The 20899-nt window shown below is 44.9% G+C and overlaps 1 protein-coding gene across 32 annotated transcripts in view; it reads left to right on the top strand.

Moving 5' to 3' along the window:
- Nucleotides 1-20899, top strand: part of R3HDM2 (R3H domain containing 2) — a 190697-nt gene that overhangs the window by 154769 nt on the left and 15029 nt on the right. For 24 of the 32 annotated variants that reach the window (XM_039472480.2, XM_074402771.1, XM_074402777.1 and 21 more), the window contains 8 exons: nt 36-268; nt 4265-4431; nt 14412-14513; nt 17376-17618; nt 17938-18064; nt 18307-18467; nt 18930-19084; nt 20425-20525. In XM_039472480.2, the coding sequence (XP_039328414.2) occupies nt 36-268; nt 4265-4431; nt 14412-14513; nt 17376-17618; nt 17938-18064; nt 18307-18467; nt 18930-19084; nt 20425-20525 (1289 nt within the window). The remainder of the gene's footprint in view (nt 1-35; nt 269-4264; nt 4432-14411; nt 14514-17375; nt 17619-17937; nt 18065-18306; nt 18468-18929; nt 19085-20424; nt 20526-20899) is intronic. The other 8 variants (XM_074402792.1, XM_074402790.1, XM_074402780.1 and 5 more) reach the window with 1 other exon arrangement.

Here is a 20899-nt window from a genome sequence, read left to right as displayed (position 1 = left end):
GGGTGGGGGTGCTCTGACCACTATTGTCTCTGCAGGGGGAACCGTGAAGGGCTGAGCCGCACCTCAAGCAGCCGCCAGAGCAGCACAGACAGCGAACTCAAATCCCTGGAGCCACGACCTTGGAGCAGCACAGACTCTGATGGCTCTGTCCGGAGCATGCGACCCCCTGTCACCAAAGCCAGCAGCTTCAGTGGAATCTCTATCCTTACCCGAGGTGACAGCATCGGCAGCAGTAAAGGCAGTAGTGCAGGAAGGATCTCCAGGCCAGGTATGACAGCTTCTTTCCTTCCATGTCATTCCCATGCCTTCTTCCTTGTCTCATGTGAAACATCACTGATACTTACTTTTTTTTTTTTTGAGACAGAGTCTCCTGTGTTGCCCAAGCTAGAGCACAGTGGTGCAATCTCAGCTTACTGCAACCTCCACCATCCGAGTTCAAGTGATTCTCCTGCCTCAGCCTCCTGAGTAGCTGGGATTACAGGCTTGTGCCACCACACTTAGCTAATTTTTGTATTTTTAGTAGAGATGGGGTATTACCAGGTTGGCTAAGCTGGTCTCGAACTCCTGACCTCAGGTGATCTGCCTGCCTCAGCTTCCCAAAGTGCTGGGATTACAGGCGTGAGCCACCGTGCCCAGCCCATATTTAGTTTTAATAAAACATTTGTCCCAGCTGGGCACGATGGCTCGTGCCTGTAATCCTAGCACTTTGGGAGGTTGAAGCCGGTGGATCACCTTAAGTCAGGATTTCTAGACCAGCCTGGCCAACATAGTGAAACCCATCTCTACTAAAAATACAAAATTAGCTGGGCATGGTAGCAGGCGCTTGTAATCCCAACTACTCAGGAGGCTGAGGCAGGAGAATCACTTGAGCCCGGGAAGCAGAGGTTGCAGTGAACTGAGATTGTGCCATTGCACTCCAACCTGGACAACAAGAGCGAAACTCCATCTCAAAAATAAATAAACAAGCAAACAAAACATTTGTCCCAATATAGTTTCCTGGAAACCTAATACACCCAGGGGAACGGAAATTTGAATTTTGGATCCAGTGTCCTTGCTTGGATTTAGTCTTCCTCATTTTCTTTCAAACTTTTTTTTTTTCTTTTTTGAGAAAAAAGATTGATTGGTATTAGATTATTTTCTCTGATTTTCAACTAAGGTGGGATATCTGCATTAGCCCAGGTTCAGGTTATATACTAAGATGAAAATGATAGCCACTTTCATTTTGTGACCCTTGAGATTATAGAGGCTTTGTAGAGCAGAGGTAGCCCTTAGAGTTTAATTGTTTGTAATTAATTGATACCAGCCACTAGGCTAGAATTTAGAGAGATGCTACTGTGGCTGCTTCTCTGGAGCTCAGTCAGTGGAAAGGAGTAGACACTTCTATGTTCCACATGAAAGCTCTGTAACCACGTATCAGCTCTCCTGCTATAAAACCTTCTGCATCTATCTGTTCCTGCTGCACTGTTAGCAGAAGGGCATTTAAACCTCTATTTTATCCTCCTCGCTTTGAAGAGTTGCTTGAATCTCATCCCAGAAGTTCTGTAGTTATCCTTAGAAAACATCAGTAGGGCTGAAGATTTTGCCTCTGACCCCTAGGTCTCTGCTGCCCTTCTCTGTCACCCCTTTTCTAATCCCACTGCCTCAGTCTTTATTCAGGCCTTTGTTTTCTTTTATGTAACTATGACACTAGCTCCCAAGCTGATATCCCTACTCCATTCTCAGCCCTTTTTATTGATTTTTTTTTTTTCCCACTTTTTCAAGAGTCAGGGTCTTACTATCATCCAGGCCTTAGTGCAGTGGCACCGTCATAGCTTACTGCAGCCTTGAACTCCTAGGCCCAAGTGATCCTTCCACCTCAAACACCCAACTAGCTGGGATTACAGAAGTGAGCCACTGCGCCTGGCTGCTTAGCCCTTTTTAGAGCCAGTTTGCCAATCTAAAACAGATCTAAACACGTCAGTACTCTTTTAAAAATGTTCATTTCTGCATCATCACCTGCATAAAATCCAAACTACTTAATATAGCATAACTTCCTGACTCCAGTTTGCCATTGCAGTCTCATTTCCAGATCTTTCCTTCTCCAGCCCTCCAACTTTTTCTTGAATATGGCATTAGCTTCGTTCCCCTTGGTCTCACAAGCATCTGTCATTCCTCAACTCCAGCTTTCTTGCCGACCCCTCTTTAAATCCTTTCCTGACCCTCTCAGCAGTTTTTGCTTCCTCATCTTTGCTTTCATACAACTGTCAATATCAGTGATGTATTCCTTATCCTTATCAGATTATAATTATCATGTGGATGTCTTATCTCCTATCAGAAGTTCTTGTGCTGTTGGCTGGGCATGGTGGCTCACACCTGTAATCCTAGCATTCTGGGAGGGCAAGGCAAGCAGATCACTTGAGGCCAGGAGTTCAAAACCAGCCTGGCCAACATGACAAAAGCCTGTCTCTACCAAAATAAAAATTAGCTGGGCATGGTGGTGGGTACCTGTAATCCTAGCTACTTGGGAGGCTAAGGCAGAAGAATCACTTGAACCTGGGAAGCAAAGGCTGCAGTGAGCCAAGATGGTGCCATTGCACTCCAGCCTGGGCAACAGAGTGAGACCCTGTCTCAAAAAAAGAAGAAAGTTTCTGTGCTGTTAAGGGCAAGGACTGTGTTTCACTCATCTTTATGTCTTCAGTTCATTATATAGTACCTGGCACATAATAGATATTCAATAAAAGTATGTTGTGTTGAGTGTGTTCATGCCTTGGAGAGCCTAGAAGTAGGAAAAATAGTTGGATAAAGGAAAGGTGGTGTGTATGCATGTGCCCATGTGTGTGCTTGAAGTGTTCTCAGCACATTTTTTTGGGGAGTCGGGGACAGAGTCTCACTCTTGTCGCCCAGGCTGGAGTGCAATGAAGCAGTCTGGGCTCACTGCAACCTCCATCCCCCAGGTTCAAGTGATTCTTCTGCCTCAGCCTCCCAGGTAGCTGGGATTACAGGCACCTGCCCTGACACCAGGCCAATTTTTGTATTTTTAGTAGAGATGGGGTTTCACCATGTTGGTTAGGCTGGTCTCTAACTACTAACCACAGGTGATCCACCTGCCTCAGCCTCCCAAAGTGCTGGGATTATAGGTGTGAGCCCCCGCCCCCATCCCTCAGCAACTTTTTTTTTTTTTTTTTTTTTTTGAGACGGAGTTTCACTCTTGTTACCCAGGCTGGAGTGCAATGGCGCGATCTCGCTTACCGCAACCTCCACCTCCTGGGTTCAGGCAATTCTCCTGCCTCAGCCTCCTGAGTAACTGGGATTACAGGCACATGCCACCATGCCCAGCTAATTTTTTAGTATTTTTAGTGTTTTTTTTTTTTTTTTTTTTTGAGACGGAATTTCGCTCTTGTTACCCAGGCTGGAGTGCAATGGCGCGATCTCGGCTCACCGCAAACTCCGCCTCCTGGGTTCAGGCAATTCTCCTGCCTCAGCTTCCTGAGTAGCTGGGATTACAGGCACACGCCACCATGCCCAGCTAATTTTTTGTATTTTTAGTAGAGATCGGGTTTCACCATATTGACCAGGATGGTCTCGATCTCTTGACCTTGTGATCCACCCGCCTCGGCCTCCCAAAGTGCTGGGATTACAGGCTTGAGCCACCGCGCCCGGCCATTTTTAGTATTTTTAGTAGAGACAGGGTTTCACCATGTTGACCAGAATGGTCTCGATCTCTTGACCTCGTGATCCACCCGCCTTGGCCTCCCAAAGTGCTGGGATTATAGGCTTGAGCCACCACGCCCGGCGTCCTCAGCAACTTTTATAAGAGATGTTGCAAATTGAGAAGAAAGCAAAGAGAAGACAGATTCCCCGCCCACCCCCACCCCCCAGCAAAAAGACCAGTCTCTTAAGAGACCAAAAATATATGCCTTCCCAGGAAGTAAGCATTCATGTTTTCAGCTATCGATGTGTGATGGACAGCTTCCAGGCACTTCAGGGGAGGCGCTTCTTCAGCAGCCTCACATTTTTTTTCGTTTTATAACCGAACATTGACAGTCAAGGTGTTTCTTGTCCCTAGGGAGCAGAGAAGCCTGCTAAGATGAGGACTTGCATCATCAAGGCAGCTCTATTGCATCTGTGCTTATCTATGAGTCTTCAAAAGACAGTGGGGGAGAGGTAAAAAGGGAATAAAGAGGAAAGGCAAGGAAAAAGTAGAACCCTCTGACTAAGCCTTCCAGGGATAATGTGTTCATGGCTTGTGCTTACAACTTTTTGGTGGGTTTCTTCTTTGCCTTAGGTATGGCACTAGGTGCCCCAGAAGTGTGCAACCAGGTCACCTCATCCCAGTCTGTCCGGGGCCTTCTCCCTTGTACTGCCCAGCAGCAACAGCAGCAGCAGCAACTTCCTGCTCTCCCACCCACGCCTCAGCAACAGCCACCCTTGAATAATCACATGATTTCACAGGTGAGTCACCACTCAGTGTCAGAGTCCCCTCCACTCTGATTCAAGCAAGCTTTAGATGTCCCGTCATGTCTCTTGTGCTGTAGGTGGCAGGAAGGATCAGTTTTTGGAGACATGCTACTCTCTCCCTCGTTTCTCACTAGTTAGTTATAGGGAAAGAAGAACCCTAGGCAAAGGTTTTACCAAATAACTCTCAGTAGAATGAGCCTGGGAGTCTTTTGCTTTATATTTCTTCCTCTGCCTCCTGAACATTGTCAGTAGACTCCTTTATTTCATACCACATTTCTACTATACCCCATCTCCCTCTATGTTGTGTGTAAATTAACAAGGCATTTTTTTCCCATTACATCTACATATGGAACTTGAAAAGATTATAACTTCCACCATCATCTGACCAACTGTGTGGATCCATAAACACATATTTATGTGTTCAGGTTTGAAGAAAAAAGAAATAACACTCAAGACCCCTGCCATACATATGCCATGAAACACAAAGACTCCATATTGTCTCTGTTTTCTATGACTCAGAAGGGCCGTATCCTTTTCCTTCGTTTGCTGGACTTGTAGATGTTGGTACCAACTAGAGTTTAAGTGAAGTTTTGCATCTGTGGAGACCAGGAAGGTCATCAGCTTAAGAGTCAGATCCTATTCTAAACCAGAACCTCAGTATTCTATTTATTTAATTTTTAAAAAATTTGGCTGGGCGTGGTGGCTCATGCCTGTAATCCCAGCACTTTGGGAGGCCAAGGTGGGCGGATCACCTGAGGTCGAGAGTTCAAGACCAGGCTGACCAATATGGAGAAACCCTGTCTGTACTAAAAATACAAAAAAATTAGCTGGGTGTGGTGGTGCATGCCCATAATCCCAGGTACTCAGAAGGCTGAGGCAGGAGAATCACTTGAACCCGGGAGGCGGAGGTTGCGGTGAGCCAAGATCATGCCATTGCACTCCAACCTGGGCAACAAGAGTGAAACTCCATCTCAAAAAAAAAAAAAAAAAAAAAATTGTTATTATTTTGAGACAGGGTCTTGCTTATGTTGCCCAGGCTGGTCTCAAACTCATGGGCCCAAGTGCTCCTCCTACCTCTGCCCCCTAAAGTACTGAGATTACAGGCATGAGCCACCAGGCCTGGCCAGCATCATTAAGGTGACTATGTTTAAAAGTTACATTAAGGCTGGGCACATTGGCTCAAGCCTGTAATCCCAGCAGTTCGGGAGGCTGAGGCAGATGGATCACCTGAGGTCAGGAGTTCAAGACCAGCCTGCTCAACATGGTGAAGCCTGTTGTCCACTAAAAATACAAAAATTAGCCGGGTGTGGTGGCAGGCACCTGTAATCCCAGCTACTGGTGGGCTGAGGCGGGAAAATCGCTTGAACCCAGGAGGCAGAGGTTGCAGTGAGCCGAGATCACACCACTACTCTCCAGCCTGGGCGATAGAGTCAGACCCTGTCTCAAAAAAAAAAGGTCACCTTAATACTTTAAGCAGAGCTGTACTGAGTTCTTCACTTACTCTCGTCTCACATGAACAGAGCTCTTTATGAGGAGAGCCCCATATTTTATCCTGAAGTATCCTCTAGTAGCTGGAAAGCCCATATGTCTACAGTCTTTTCTGCTGCAGTTTACATTCTTGTTACACATCCCAGCCTCCCTCATCTCCCTGCTCATTAGTCCAGCTTGATCTTAGATACATTTCTTCTCTAGATGTAAGAAGCAAGTCCCAAACACTAATACCCCATGAAGTAGAAACTGGAGTGGAAACACCCCAGAATGTCCCAGTATTGCCCCATCTCAAATATTGTGAAATGAAGCTGAAATAAAGAACAGTGAGATCTAGGAAATCCTACTTTGTGTCTAAATGTAGTTCACATGCAAGTCATTGCAGTCGTCTAAGTCAGGTCTTTCTATAGTCCCACTTTCTTGTTCTATCACCATCTACCCCAGTAAGTCTCGTTCACTTCAGTTTACCTTGCTCCCTGCTGAAGCATAGTGTGTATGTGCTTTTCTCTGTGTCTTAATTCAGACCTATCAGTGAGTAAACTGTGCTTCTCCTTCTGCCATCTGCTACCGTGTTTTTGTGTGTGACTTGCTTTTCCAAGGTCCTAATATTTTCCATTTTTTTCCCCTAAAATGTGTATTTTAATAGTCTTGCTCCCTTTTCTCTCTCTTAGTCTCCCATCTGCCTCCACCTTCCACCTATCATCTTATACCTAGAAACAGACTGTAAGAATGGGAGAGGAGTAAAGAGATAAGAGAAGAACCATTTAGGACTAAAATTTGTATAGAATGTCCAAGTGACTGGCTCTAAACCCCAATCTTCTACTCGGGTTCCATCTTTGCTGCTGGATTGTGAGGGTTAATTGGTCGATCATTGGCATTGGCTTATCTCCTGTGGGGCGTGTGGTGGCAGGTGAGGTTGAGATGGCAGGAAATGTTCCCTATGTCATAAGGGAACATCGTTTGGTACAGAGATCTCTGTTTCCTTAGAAATTCATTCTTGAAGCCAGGCACGGTGGCTCACGCTTGTAATCCCAGCACTTTGGGAGGTCAAGGCGGGCAGATCACTAGGTTAGGAGTTCCTTACCAATATGGTGAAACCCCATCTCTACTAAAAATATAAAAATTAGTTGAATATGATGACGCACACCTGTAATCCCAGCTACTTGGGAGGCTGAGGCAGAAGAATAACTTGAATCCGGGAGGTGGAGGTTGCAGTGAACCGAGATCACGCCAGTGCACTCCAGCCTGGGTGACAGAGTGAGACTCCATCTGGGGGAAAAAAAAAAAGAAAGAAAGAAATTTGTTTTTTGTTTTTTTGTTTTTAAAAAAACGGGGTTTCACCATGTTGGTCAGGCTGGTCTTGAACTCCCAACCTCAGGTGATCTACCCACCTTGGCCTCCAAAGTGCTTGGATAACAGGCGTGAGCCGCTATGCTCCACCAGAAATTTGTTCTTGAGATTAATTGTGATCACTAACTCTACCAAATGAAAGAATCTTATCCAAGTTTTAGTGTCCTGGAAGGATTTATGGAAGCTGCTAAAAATTATCCCACCATTTCACTTTTTCTTCCTCTCTACCTTTTTTTTTTTTTTTTTTTTTTGAGACGGAGTTTCGCTCGTTACCCAGGCTGGAGTGCAATGGCGCGATCTCGGCTCACTGCAACCTCCGCCTCCTGGGCTCAGGCAATTCTCCTGCCTCAGCCTCCTGAGTAGCTGGGATTACAGGCACGCGCCACCATGCCCAGCTAGTTTTTTGTATTTTTAGTAGAGACGGGGTTTCACCATGTTGACCAGGATGGTCTCGATCTCTCGACCTCGTGATCCACCCGCCTCAGCCTCCCAAAGTGCTGGGATTACAGGCTTGAGCCACCACGCCCGGCCTCTACTCTTTTTTTTTAAAGACAGAGTCTCACTCTGTCACCAGGCTGGAGTGCAGTGTTGCGATCTCAGCTCTCTGCAACCTCTGCCTCCAGGCTTCAAGTGATTCTCCTGCCTTAGCCTCCCGAGTATCTGGGACTACAGGTGCGCACCACCATGCCCAGCTAATTTTTGTATTTTTAGTAGACAGGGTTTCACCATGTTGACCAGGATGGTCTCCATCTCTTTTTTTTTTTTTTTTTTTTTTTTTTGAGATGGAGTTTCACTCTTGTTACCCAGGCTGAAGTGCAATGGCGCGATCTTGGCTCACCGCAACCTCCACCTCCTGGGTTCAGGCAATTCTCCTGCCTCAACCTCCTGAGTAGCTGGGATTACAGGCACGCGCCGCCATGCCCAGCTAATGTTTTATATTTTTAGTAGAGACGGGGTTTCACCATGTTGACCAGGATGGTCTCGATCTCTTGATCTCGTGATCTACCCGCCTCGGCCTCCCAAAGTGCTGGGATTACAGGCTTGAGCCACTGCGTCCGGCTATCCATCTCTTGACCTTATGATCCACCACCTCGGCCTCCCAAAGTGCTGGAATTACAGGTGTGAGCCACTGCGCCCAGCTACATCTTCTCTGCTTTTTCACCCTCCTTCTTTATTTTTTTATTCCTCTTCCTACTGCCATCTTCTTTCTTTCTTTTGCTTTATTTTTCCCTGATTGGCTTTCAGCACTGGGGGCTCCCTAGACTGAAGTTGCTGAGCCTGAGAATAATTATTGTTCAGTTTCTCATGGTACATAACAGTGCAAGGATTAAAGAAGTGACCATGTGTGCACACAAGCATCACTAAGCTTATGCTAAAGCTTTTCCTGTAAAAGAAAAACATTGAGGCAGGTGCAGGGCTAGGGAAGGGATAGCACTAGGAGAAATACCTAATGAAGATGACGGGGCGATGGATGCAGCAAACCACCACCATGGCACTTGTATACCTATGTAACAAACCTGCACGATCTGCATATGTACCCAAGAACTTACAGTATAATAAATAAATTTAAAACAACAACAACAACAAAAAAAAAACTTTGAAACCAGGTGTGGTAGCTTATGCCTATAAGCCCAGCACTTGGGAAGGCCAAGGAGGAGGAATCACTTGAAGCCAGAAGTTCGAGACCAGCCTGGCCAGCATTGTGAAACACCATCTTTACTAAAAATACAAAAATTAGCCAGGTGTGTGGTGCACGTCTGTAATCCCAGCTTCTTGGGAGGCTGAGGCATGAGAATCACTTGAACCTGGGAGGTGGAGGTTGCAGTGAGCTGAGATTGCGCCACTGCACTCCAGCCTGGGCAACACAGTGAGACTCTGTCAAAAAAAAAAAAACAAAAAAATTGAGCTGGGCGCAGTGGCTCACATCTGTAATCCCAGCACTTTGGGAGGTCAAGGCAGGTGGATCATAAGATAAGGAGTTCGAGACCAGCCTATCCAATATGGTGAAACTCTGTCTCTACTAAAAATACAAAAATTAGCTAGGCGTGGTAGCAGACATTTCTCATCCCAGCTTCTTGGGAGGCTGAGGCAGGAGAATCGCTTGAACCTAGGAGGCGGAGGTTGCAGTGAGTCAAGATTGCACCACTGCACTCCAGCCTGGCGACAGAGCGAGACTCTGTCTCGAAAACAAACAAAACTTTGAGGAAGGGTTGTTACCTTTAACTCTGTCACACAGGCATTTGCCCCAGGTTTGGGAACAGTACTTACTAAACCATGTTCTTTCCCTTCCTGGCAGGCCTCCTCTGTCTAAGCAGGCCTTCAAATTGTGTGTCAGTGAAGCTTATGAAACCAAGGGTGAGGGTGAGGATTAAAGGGCCAGGGGCTCCCTTTTGCCCAAATTACTTAAAATGAAGTATACTTCTTGAAAAGGAATTCTCTGGGCCTCCTCTTGTCAGGCAACTGAGAGCCAGTGAACAAGCCCAGAATTCACCAGTAGGTGGCAGCCACATCCCTCAGGGCCAGTCTTTTTTTTAATTATTAATTTTTCTGTAAGTTACTGGGGTACAGGTGGCATTTGGTTACATGAGTAAGTTCCTTAGTGGTGATTTTTGAGATTTTGGTGCACCCATTACGTGAGCAGTATACACTGCACCCTATTTGTAGTCTTATTCCTTGCCCCTCTCTTGCTGTTCCCCCCAAGTCTCCAAAGTCCATTTTATCATTCTTAAGCTATGAGTATAGCTTAGCTCCCACATATCAGTGAGAACATGTGATGTTTGGTTTTCCATTCCTGAGTTACTTCATTTGGAATAATAGTCTCTAATGTCGTCCAGTTTTTTTCCCATGCAAATGCTGTTAATTCATTCCTTTTTGTGGCTGTGTAGTATTCCATCATATATATATATACCACAGTTTATCCACTCATTGATTGATGGGCATCATCATATATATATATATATATATATATATATATATATATATATACCACAGTTTCTTTATCCACTCATTGATTGATGGGCATTTGGGTTGGTTCCACAATTTTGCAATTGTGAATTGTGCTGCTATAAATATGCATGTGTAAGTATCTTTTTCATATAATGACTTCTTTTCCTTTGAGTAGATACCCAGTATTGGGATTGCTGGATCAAATGGTAGTTCTTTTTTTTTTTTTTTTTTTTGAGACGGAGTTTTGCTCTTGTTGCCCAGGCTGGAGTGCAACGGCATGATCTTGTCTCACTGCAACCTCCGCCTCCTGGGTTCAAGTGATTATCCTGCCTCAGCCTCCCGAGTAGCTGGGATTACAGGCATGTGCCACCATGCCCGGCTAATTTTGTATTTTTAGTAGAGACGGGGTTTCTCCATGTTGGTCAGGTTGGTCTCAAACTCTCGACCTCAGGTGATCCACCTGCCTCAGCCTCCCAAAGTGCTGGGATTATAGGCATGAGCCACTGCGCCCGGTGGTAGTTCTACTTTTAGTTCTTTAAGGAATCTCTACACTGTTTTCCATAGACGCTGTACTAGTTTACATTCCCACCAGCAGTGTAGAAGTGTTCCCTGATCACTGCATCCATGCCAAGATATATTGCTTTTTGATTTTTTTGATTATGGCCATCCTTGCAGCAGTAAGATGGTATCACATTGTGGTTTTGATTTGCATTTCCTTGATTATTAGTGATGTTGAGCATTTTTTCATATGTTTGTTGGCCATTTGTAGATGTTCTTTTGAGAACTGTCTGTTCATGTCCTTTACCCACTTTTTGATATTGTTTTTTGTTTTTTTCTTACTGATTTGTTGGAGTTCGTTTAGATTCTGGATATTTGTCTTTTGTCAGATGTATAGATTGTGAAGATTTTCTACCACTCTGTGGGTTGTCTGTTTACTCTGCTGTTTGTTTTTTTTTTTTCCCCCTGCACAAAAGCTCTTTAGTTTAATTAAGTCCAAAATGTTCATTTTGGTTTTTATTGCATTGCTTTTAGGTTCTTGATCATGAAGTCCTTGCCTAAGCCAATGTCTAGAAAGGTTTTTCCAATGTTATCTTCTAGAATTTTTATAGTTTCAGGTCTTAGCTTTAGTCCTTAATCCATCTTGAGTTGATTTTTGTATAAGGTGAGAGATGAGGATCCAGTTTCATTCTCCTACGTGTCCAGCCAATTATCCCAGCACCATTTGTTGAAGAGAGTGTCCTTTCCCCACTTTGTTTTTGTTTACTTTGTCAAAGATAAGTTGGCAGTAAGTATTTGGGTTTATTTCTGGGTTCTCTATTCTGTTCCATTGGTTTATGTCCCTTTTTCTATACCAAAACAGTACCATGCTGTTTTGGTGACTGGCCTTATAAGTATAGTTAGAAATCAGGTAGTGTGATGCCTCCAGATTTGTTCTTTTTGCTTAGTCTTGGTTTGGCTCTGTGGGCTCTTTCTTGGTTCCATATGAATTTTAGAATTGTTTTTTTCTAATTCTGTGAAGAATGATGGTGGTATTTTGATGGGGATTGCATTGAATTTGTAGATTGCTTTTGGCAGTATGGTCATTTTCACAGTATTAATTCTACCCATCCATGAGCATGAGATGTGTTTCTATTTGTCGTCTGTGATTTCTTTCAGCAGTATTTTGTAGCTTTCCATGTAGAGGTCTTTTGATTCCTTGGTTAGGTATATTCCTAAGTATTTTTTTAAAATAAATTTCCCCATGTTTTTCAGAGCTTCCCTGGCTCTGGAGTTTGACACTGTTCAAGAAGAGAACTATAGCTGAGGATAGCTGTGGAATAACTAAAAAAACAGCACTGATACCCCTCCCCATATCACTGCCCTTCCCCAGTTAGAGGAGACCTAAGAGGAGCATCACTTCTTCTCACTTTACTCTTTAGTCACAACTTACAAGTGTGGGGAAAATAGGCACAGTTTTGTTTGAGACTGACTCTCACTCTGTCACCCAGGCTGGAATGCAATGGTGTGATTTCAGCTCACTGCAACCTCTGCGTCCCAGGTTCAAGCGATTCTCCTGCCTCAGCCTCCTACATGCATGCAACCACTATGCCCAGCTAATTGTATTTTTTTGTAGAGATGAGGTTTCGCCATGTTGGGAAGGGTAGTCTTAAACTGCTGACCTCAGGTGATCCGCCTGCCTCAGCCTCCCAAAGTGCTGGAATTACAGGCATGAGCCACCACATTCAGCTATTTTTTTTTAAACCACTTTACTGACCTTTTCCCCCCAGAATATATAAGCCCTGAACCAATATAGGCCCTAACCCCCAAAAATGAAGAGGATTGGGATAATAGAAAATGTGTATGAAAGCCACCAGTATAAGCAGCTAATGCTGAGCATCTTGTCCATCAGTTATAGTTGGAATGTCATTGGCCAACAGAAAATATGTATGCCAGTAGAGCTAAGAATTTATTTTCAGCCGGGCGCGGTGGCTCACGCCTATAATCCCAGCACTTTGGGAGGCCGAGGCGGGTGGATCACGAGGTCAAGAGATCAAGACCATCCTGGTCAACATGCTGAAACCCCATCTCTACTAAAAATATAAAAATTAGCTGGGTGTGGTGGCGCACGCCTGTACTCCCAGCTACTCGGGAGGCTGAGGCAGGAGAATTGCTTGAACCCAGGAGGCGGAGGTTGCGGTGAGCCGAGATCGTGCCATTGCACTCCAGCCTGGGATAACAAGAGCGAAACTCAGTCTCCCAAAAAAAAAAAAAAATTTTATTTTCAAAGCTACAGCAACATCTCTCCCAGGTTACACAATGGATTCTCAATAATTTTACCTAACCAAAATTACTTAACATTTTGTTTAATTCAGATATTGGGTCTTCTGCTGAGACCTCCAAAGTATTCTCCCCTCTGCGGAGTCTTCTAATTCCTATACTCTGCCTCCTGAACTATTAGCCTCTTCTGTGAAAGAGAGTCTGGAGATACGTGGCAGGGGAGGATATTGATACCGTGGCCCCACACATCTTAATGCTCTAAGTATGGAGGGAGGAGCCTATGGAAAGTGCTCAGATAATTCTGATTAACTTCTTCCTTCACCTCCTCCCCACTACTAGAATAAGAACCTATGTCAGGCAGAAATAGATTTCAATCTCAGTTCTGCCATATTAACTGTGTAAGCCTAGATGAGTGATTTAATTTATTTGAGCCTTTTAAAATTGCAAATACAAGTTATATCTCCCCATAGGATTATTGTGTAAAGCTGTAATGAGACAATGTATGTAATAAGATAATGTATACAAATGTTATTTCCCCTTCTTCCTTACCTCTCTGCTTCTCTCTCATCTCTCCTACCACCAAGGGCTATGACTGGAGAACTGATGAGGTTTTCAAAATGCCTGAAGGGGAAGAAGGGAAGGAAAAAATAATAACTACCCACTAGTTGATTTACAACACTGTGTTCCTAGTAAACAAATCCTGCTTGAGGCTAGTGAAGGGGGACTGAAGGGACAAAAACTAAAGCTAAGCTATTTATATTTTATTCCTAAATATTCCTTGTTTGCTTGGGGGTGGAGGTGGATTTTTTATATTGCTGTCACAGCCTGGAGGAGCAATCATGGAGTGGAAGGAAGTAGCCAAAAGCAGGCTTAAGCTTGGGTGTTTTTTCGTTCTCTGCCCTTGGGAGGGAGATGATCCTTGTGAATGAGGATGTCCTCTAGGATAGCTGTGGTGTGAAATCAAGAGAAGCTGAGCCAGACCTTGGATGACCCTTCCTGCAGAAGCAGTGCAGCAATGCAGACAGGAATCCCTTCTCAAGTGGGCAGTCAAGGAGGGTTATGATCATGCTCCCCAGGAATTGTGTGTTCAGAAAAACTGCTTTGGGAAAAGCTGTATTTGGAATCAGACAGCAGACCCTGACCCTGAGAGTCCTCAGATTGCTCACAACAGCTGCAGAGTTCTGAAAAAATGGCTAATGGGGCAGGGAGCGCAGCAGGTCCTAATAGGAAATATTGCCTGCTTGTCAAAGAGATGTTAAATCTTCGAGCTGTCCCAGGCTTGGTCACCTACCTGCTCAGCAGTCTTGCTACTCATGAAATTTCTTCTATGATTATTAACCTTATTGTTCCTTCCCTTTCCCTCCCTATCTCTGCACCCCTCCCTGCCTCTCCTTTCTCTTCCCTTTTCCACATGCCTCTCTGCTGGTCCACAGCCAGTCCCAGCTCTGCAGCCCTCTCCGCAGCCTGTTCAGTTCTCTCCAAGCTCCTGTCCCCAAGTCCTTCTGCCAGTCTCTCCGCCCCAGCAGTACAACATGGTATAAACTCCATTCCCCTTTTTGTCTTGTCCACGTGTGGCCTGTATCTGTGGGTATGTCGGGGTCAGTCTGTGATGGCCTTGTAAGCATGTTGTGCTTTTGGAGGGCATGTTGAAAGCTATTTCTTTTTTTTTTTTTTGAGACGGAGTTTCGCTCTTGTTACCCAGGCTGGAGTGCAATGGCGCGATCTCGGCTCACCGCAACCTCCGCCTCCTGGGTTCAGGCAATTCTCCTGCCTCAGCCTCCTGAGTAGCTGGGATTACAGGCACGTGCCACCATGCCCAGCTAATTTTTTGTATTTTTAGTAGAGACGGGGTTTCACCATGTTGACCAGGATGGTCTCGATCTCTCAACCTCGTGATCCACCCGCCTCGGCCTCCCAAAGTGCTGGGATTACAAGTTTGAGCCACCGCGCCCGGCCTGAAAGCTATTTCTTCTTGATGGGCCAGCACAGGCTGAACTATACTCCATGTTAATGGCCTCATCTCAGCACATCAATAGATGCTTAAATGTAGGACAGAGGAACACTGTGTTCCCCCAAGTTTCAGGACAGAGAATGAAATTGGATGTTGGTATAACCTAGGCCCCTCATCTCTACTGTGTACATCCTAAATCTAATTTGCTCCCTAGGGATGTCTGAGAAATCCAGTTTCTTCTATACAGAATGGTTCTATATAATTTCCTTTAAAAATAAAAACACAGGCAAGGGGTGATGGCTCACGCCTGGAATCCCAGCACTTTGGGAGGCCAAGGCAGGTGGATCACCTGAGGTCAGGAGTTCGAGACCAGCCTGGCCAACATGGTAAAACCCCATGTCTACCAAAAAATACAAAAATTAGCTGGATGTGGTGGCACACACCTGTAGTCCCAGCTACTCAGGAGGCTGAGGCAGGAGAATCATTTGAATCTGGGAGGCAGAGGTGGCAGTGAGCAAAGATCACACCACTGCATTCCAGCCTGGGCAACAGAGCAAGATTCCGTCCTCCCCCACACCCCCCAAAAAAATGCACTTGCAGACTTCTCTGGTATCACTGGCAAAAACTTAAACTGTTCCCTTATTTTACCATGTCAGTTTATATTTTAAAAATCCTCTTCCACTGCATAGCACATGCTGTTTAAATTATTTGTACTCCGTAAGTCCTTTGAAGGTCTGATTTGCCTCATAGTTGATAACTTCCATCACCGTTTTAGGAGCCATGAATTCCTTTTGCTCTGTCTTAACATCTGCTTTTCCACTAGAATCCCCTCCCTCCTCCTACCTCTTATTTCCATTTTGATTGTCCTGGAATATGGAGTTCAAAATAATCTGCAGTCTAGTTCGCTTGTCATCTATTCCTTTGGTTTCTGCTAGTTTCTTTTGCAAAAGAACTCCTGCTCGTGTGTGTGTGTGTGTGTGTGTGTGTGTGTGTGTGTGTGTGTGTTTGAGTCAGTCAATTACTGTCCGGGGAGCAGAAGGGAAGAGGAAGCTAACAAACTCTAACCTATCATACAAGTGAGAGATGAACACCATCACCCTTGCTGCTTAGGAAAGAGCTGAGAGAGAAGGCAATTACAGCCTGGCCAGTCAGTCTTACCCTCCAGCTTAGCCACTCACTCTGCCCTCCTTTTGGAGGTGAGAATTGGAAGTAGTTTCTGAAGGGCAGGAGGACTGTAGGCTAGTGTCAGAGAACCAAGGTGGAAATGACCTCCAGAGGAAGTAAGGAGATAAGCAGCAGGGGTGGGAGCCCCCAGTCTTGCTACTGCATAGGCAGAGCTATGAAGGCACATGAACCTAACTACCCATGATCCACTCAAGGTGTTATCTGGGTCCTTTATTATAAAAACTGGATTTATGGCAATGTAGGGACCTTTTTATGGTTGGGGGCATGAGGAAGACAGGAAATGGAAAGACTCTTTCATCTATATCATTAACCCGCTAGTTTGTCATTTTTTTTCTATATACAGTAATTGTGTCATTGCTCCCATCTCCCCAGGACTTACCTTAATAACAATCATAGGCTGGGTGCAGTGACTCATTCCTGTAATCCCAGCACTTTGGGAGGCCAAGGCAGGGCTGACCACTTGAGGTCAGAAGTTCAAGACCAGCTTGGCCAATATGGTGAAATCCTGTCTCTACTAAAAATACAAGAATTAGGCTGGGCATGGTGGCTCATGCCTGTAATCTCAGAACTTTGGAGGCCGAGGCGAATGGATCACCTGAGGTCACGAGTTCAAGACCACCCTGGCCAACCCAGTCTCTACTAAAAATATAAAAATTAGCCAGGCATGTTGGATCATGCCTGTAATCCCAGATACATGGGAGGCTGAGGCAGAAGAATTGCTTGAACCCAGGAGGCAGAGGTTGCAGTGAGCCGAGATGGCACCATTGCACTCCAGCCTGGGCAACAAGAACCAAAACTCCATCTCAAAACAACAACAACAAGAATTAGCTGGGTGTGGTGGCAGGAGCCTCTAATCCCAGTTACTCAAGAGGCTGAGGCACAAGAATTGGTTGAACCTGGGAGAAGGAGGTTGCAGTGAGCTGGGATTGAGCCACTGCACTCTAGCCTGGGCAACAAAGTGAGACTATGTCCAGAAAAAAAAACACAACAGCACACAATTGTTACCTCATATGTGATAGAGAGACTGGCTCTGGAGTTGGGCTTCAAACAGCTATTCAATTCACAGCAATTTAAAATACCATGTAACAGGCTTGGGGCTAAAAAGCACCTCTTGCAGCACAGAAGTAGGACCATTTTATTCCACATTGTTTTAAAGAAGGTTGTAAAAAGCATTGCTATTTCTCTCTGTCTTTCTATGTTGAAGCCAAAGACATGTGGTTTGATACAGCCTCAGTCCTTGTATCTCCTACTTTCTCAACAGGCAGATGACCTCAGCAACCCCTTTGGACAAATGAGCCTTAGTCGCCAAGGTTCTACTGAAGCAGCTGACCCATCTGCAGCTCTATTTCAGACCCCACTTATCTCCCAGCACCCTCAGCAGACTAGCTTCATCATGGCTTCCACGGGTCAGCCCCTCCCCACTTCCAACTATTCCACCTCTAGCCATGCACCACCTACTCAGCAAGTTCTGCCACCCCAGGGGTACATGCAGCCCCCTCAACAGGTAAGCAGCTCCAGTTCCCAGCTTAAATCACTTTTTCAGTTTGTCTAGTATTATACCTTGTCTATTCCTCTAGTTTAGACATATCAGAGGGGATATCTCTCTCTACCTTGCACTTGAGAATTGTTCTAGCCAGAAAGTCTTCTTTCTATATAACATAAATCCTTGTTTTACTTAAAACTTGTATACCAGTCCTACAACTGTGGTCCAAAATATCCCCCTTAACATATTTCTGGCCATCAATCTTGAGGCATTTATAGTAGTATGCTGATGTTGGGGCTGAATTTTAGAGACTTCTCACACATGTCTCCTCTCACCATAGATCCAGGTTTCTTACTATCCCCCTGGACAATATCCTAACTCCAACCAGCAATATCGACCTCTCTCTCACCCGGTGGCCTACAGCCCCCAGCGTGGTCAACAGCTGCCTCAGCCATCCCAGCAGCCTGGTAAGAGAAACCACTTGTGTAAGAAGGCAGTGAACAGGGGAAGGGCACAGTAGGAAAGAGAGAAGTACCTTCTCCATTAAAATGAAGGTGGATCTAGGGGCAGGAATGATTAGGGTCCTAAGAACAGACTTAGGATCTCCAGAAAAAGAAAAGGTAAAATAGAATGGAGAAGGGAAATTACAGCTAGAGTGTGACCTCCTAAACATTCATACAAATGTATTTTCTGCCTTGCCCATCTCTAGGTTTACAGCCCATGATGCCTAACCAGCAGCAGGCGGCTTATCAAGGCATGATTGGGGTCCAGCAGCCACAGAACCAGGGCCTGCTCAGCAGCCAGAGGAGCAGCATGGGGGGCCAGATGCAAGGCCTGGTGGTTCAGTACACTCCACTGCCTTCTTACCAAGTAGGTACATTCTGCATTGGGAAGGATCACTCCAGTCTTTGGGATGAGGAAAAGGAGAGCCTCTCGGGGTCATGCATACTAGAAACTCCAATACTAAAATACTGTCTACTTTCCCCCAGAATTTTTAGGTTTTTTTCCCCATGACAGAAAGCCCATGGAGTTTGAGAACAGTCTTTAAATTGTTTGGTCTTTATACAACCATGCAATGAGTATATGCCCAGGAAAGTAGTAGCTAAAGAAAATCAGGCTCTTTTCTTTATGTCAGATGCCTAAGGGTGGTATTTGGAGAAGGCAAAAATAGAGACAGCTCTGGAAACATTTTCTTTAGGCAGATGGGAATAATAGGAGGAGGCTCTAAGGTAGGGAAGGAAGTTGTAATGCCCTAATCTAGTGATGACTAGGCTGTTTCTGGATGAGCTTAATGCGATTATGAGTAGTCATTCTCTTTTCTTTCTCACCCAGGTTCCAGTGGGTAGTGACTCGCAAAATGTGGTCCAGCCGCCTTTCCAGCAACCCATGCTGGTCCCTGCGAGCCAGTCTGTGCAAGGAGGCCTCCCAGCAGCGGGGGTACCAGTGTACTATAGCATGATCCCACCTGCTCAGCAGAATGGTACAAGGTGAGGACTCGCAGAGAGCCTGGACATCTCCCATAGACCTTCAGCACTGGTTGCAACGTGGTTTTGTTTCCACTGGCCTAAGAAAGGCAGGGGTAAAGATCCCAATAGTTCCCTAAAGCAGGTAGGCTATGAGGGAGTTCATTCTCCTTTTTTCTTTATTGATTTGCCATTTGCAGAAGAAGTTATCAGCAAAAAAAAAAAAAATTCCTGCTTCAGAGACTTGTAATTTATGATTTCCCCATTTTTATTTTTCAAAACAGTGGACTCAGAACTAGAGGATAGAGACTGCTCATCATTAAGAGAAGAATTTTTTTTGGACTGTGATGTGTAAATTTTTCTATATACCTCTGTTTTGTATCTATGAATGAAACTGATGATGTGTCTATTTCTGTATCTATTTATATATACCTGAGTATAGTTCATAGCAAATAGAATTTTTGGTGGTAGGTGGCACCTTAGAAATCATCTAGTTCACTCCCGTTGTTTTGTTTTTTTCTCGTTTTTAAATGAGGAAATTCCAGCTGGGACTGTTAAAAAATTTATCTAAATTCACGTAGCTAGTTAGAGGCAGAGGTGGAACAAGAACTGGAGTCTGGGCAACTCTGTATATTTCTGTGTGCCTGTCTCCTAGTATATGTGCATTTACCTGTCTTTTTCTATGTATGTCTTCATGTTGTTTTGAGTTTTTTTCTCCATGTTGTGGGTTTTTTGGTTTTTTTTTTTTTTCTATTTGTCTTTATGTGACTATGTGACTGTATTTGTTTTTGACTTTTTTTTTGGTCTTTTTGTGGAGAACAGGGTCTCGCTATATTGCCCGGGCAGGTCTTGAACTCCTGGGCTCAAGCTATCTTCCCACCTCTGCTTCCCTAAGAGCTGGAATTACAGGCGTGAGCCATAGCATCCAGCGACTTTTTTTTTTAAGGTCAAAAATAATTAGCAATTGTGTGTGTGTGTGTTTTAACCCATCTCTCTCTTGCACTCTGTGTCTGTGACAATCCCTTTGTCTGTGTTTCTGTTGTCTTTCTTGGAATCTGTGTGTGTGCATATGTGCATGTATGTGTGTCTGGTGTTTCCACAGTATTGGGAAGAGCATGTGTCACTAACATTCCATCTGTAGCAATGATTAGCAGCTTCCTAATTGAAAGATGATCAAGTACAAATATATATAATTAACTTTGAACTGATGAGTGATTTTAGAAATTGCATGGCAAATTGGTCTGGGAATGGCTTGAAGCTGCCTCTGCTTCCCATAGGGGAGGACCAGGAAGCAGCAGCTGTTTGCCAGGAGCTGTGTTCGTCCCTTCACTGCTTCACCACTTGTCTCTTCTCTGTCTTCCCAGCCCTTCCGTAGGGTTTCTGCAACCTCCTGGCTCTGAGCAGTACCAGATGCCTCAGTCTCCCTCTCCGTGTAGTCCACCACAGATGCCACAGCAGTACTCAGGTAAGAGGATAAAGAATTAGGGGTCTTGGGCACTGGCAAGAACAAACACTGCTGAAGGGCTTATGCTGTAGAGCTGGGAAGGGCAAAAAGAGTTCAGGTATCAGGTCTATCCCCACTGTGACTCCATCACAAAGAAAAACCAGTCTTGGCTGGTGTTTCCAAGGCTGGTGTTTTCCTGAAGCTGACCTCTCAAGAAATGATGTTGGGGCCAGGCACGGTGGCTCACACTTGTAATCTCAACACTTTGGGAAGCCCAAGCAGGCAGATCCCTTGAGCTGAGGAGTTCGAGACCAGCCTGGGCAACATAGCAAGACCTCAACTCTACTAAAAAAAAATTTTTTAAAGGCTAAGTGGCTCACACCTATAATCCCAGC

This window comes from Saimiri boliviensis, chromosome 7 (assembly GCF_048565385.1).
Source record: "Saimiri boliviensis isolate mSaiBol1 chromosome 7, mSaiBol1.pri, whole genome shotgun sequence".
NCBI lineage: Eukaryota > Metazoa > Chordata > Mammalia > Primates > Cebidae > Saimiri > Saimiri boliviensis.
This window is presented reverse-complemented; position numbering and strand designations above follow the sequence as displayed.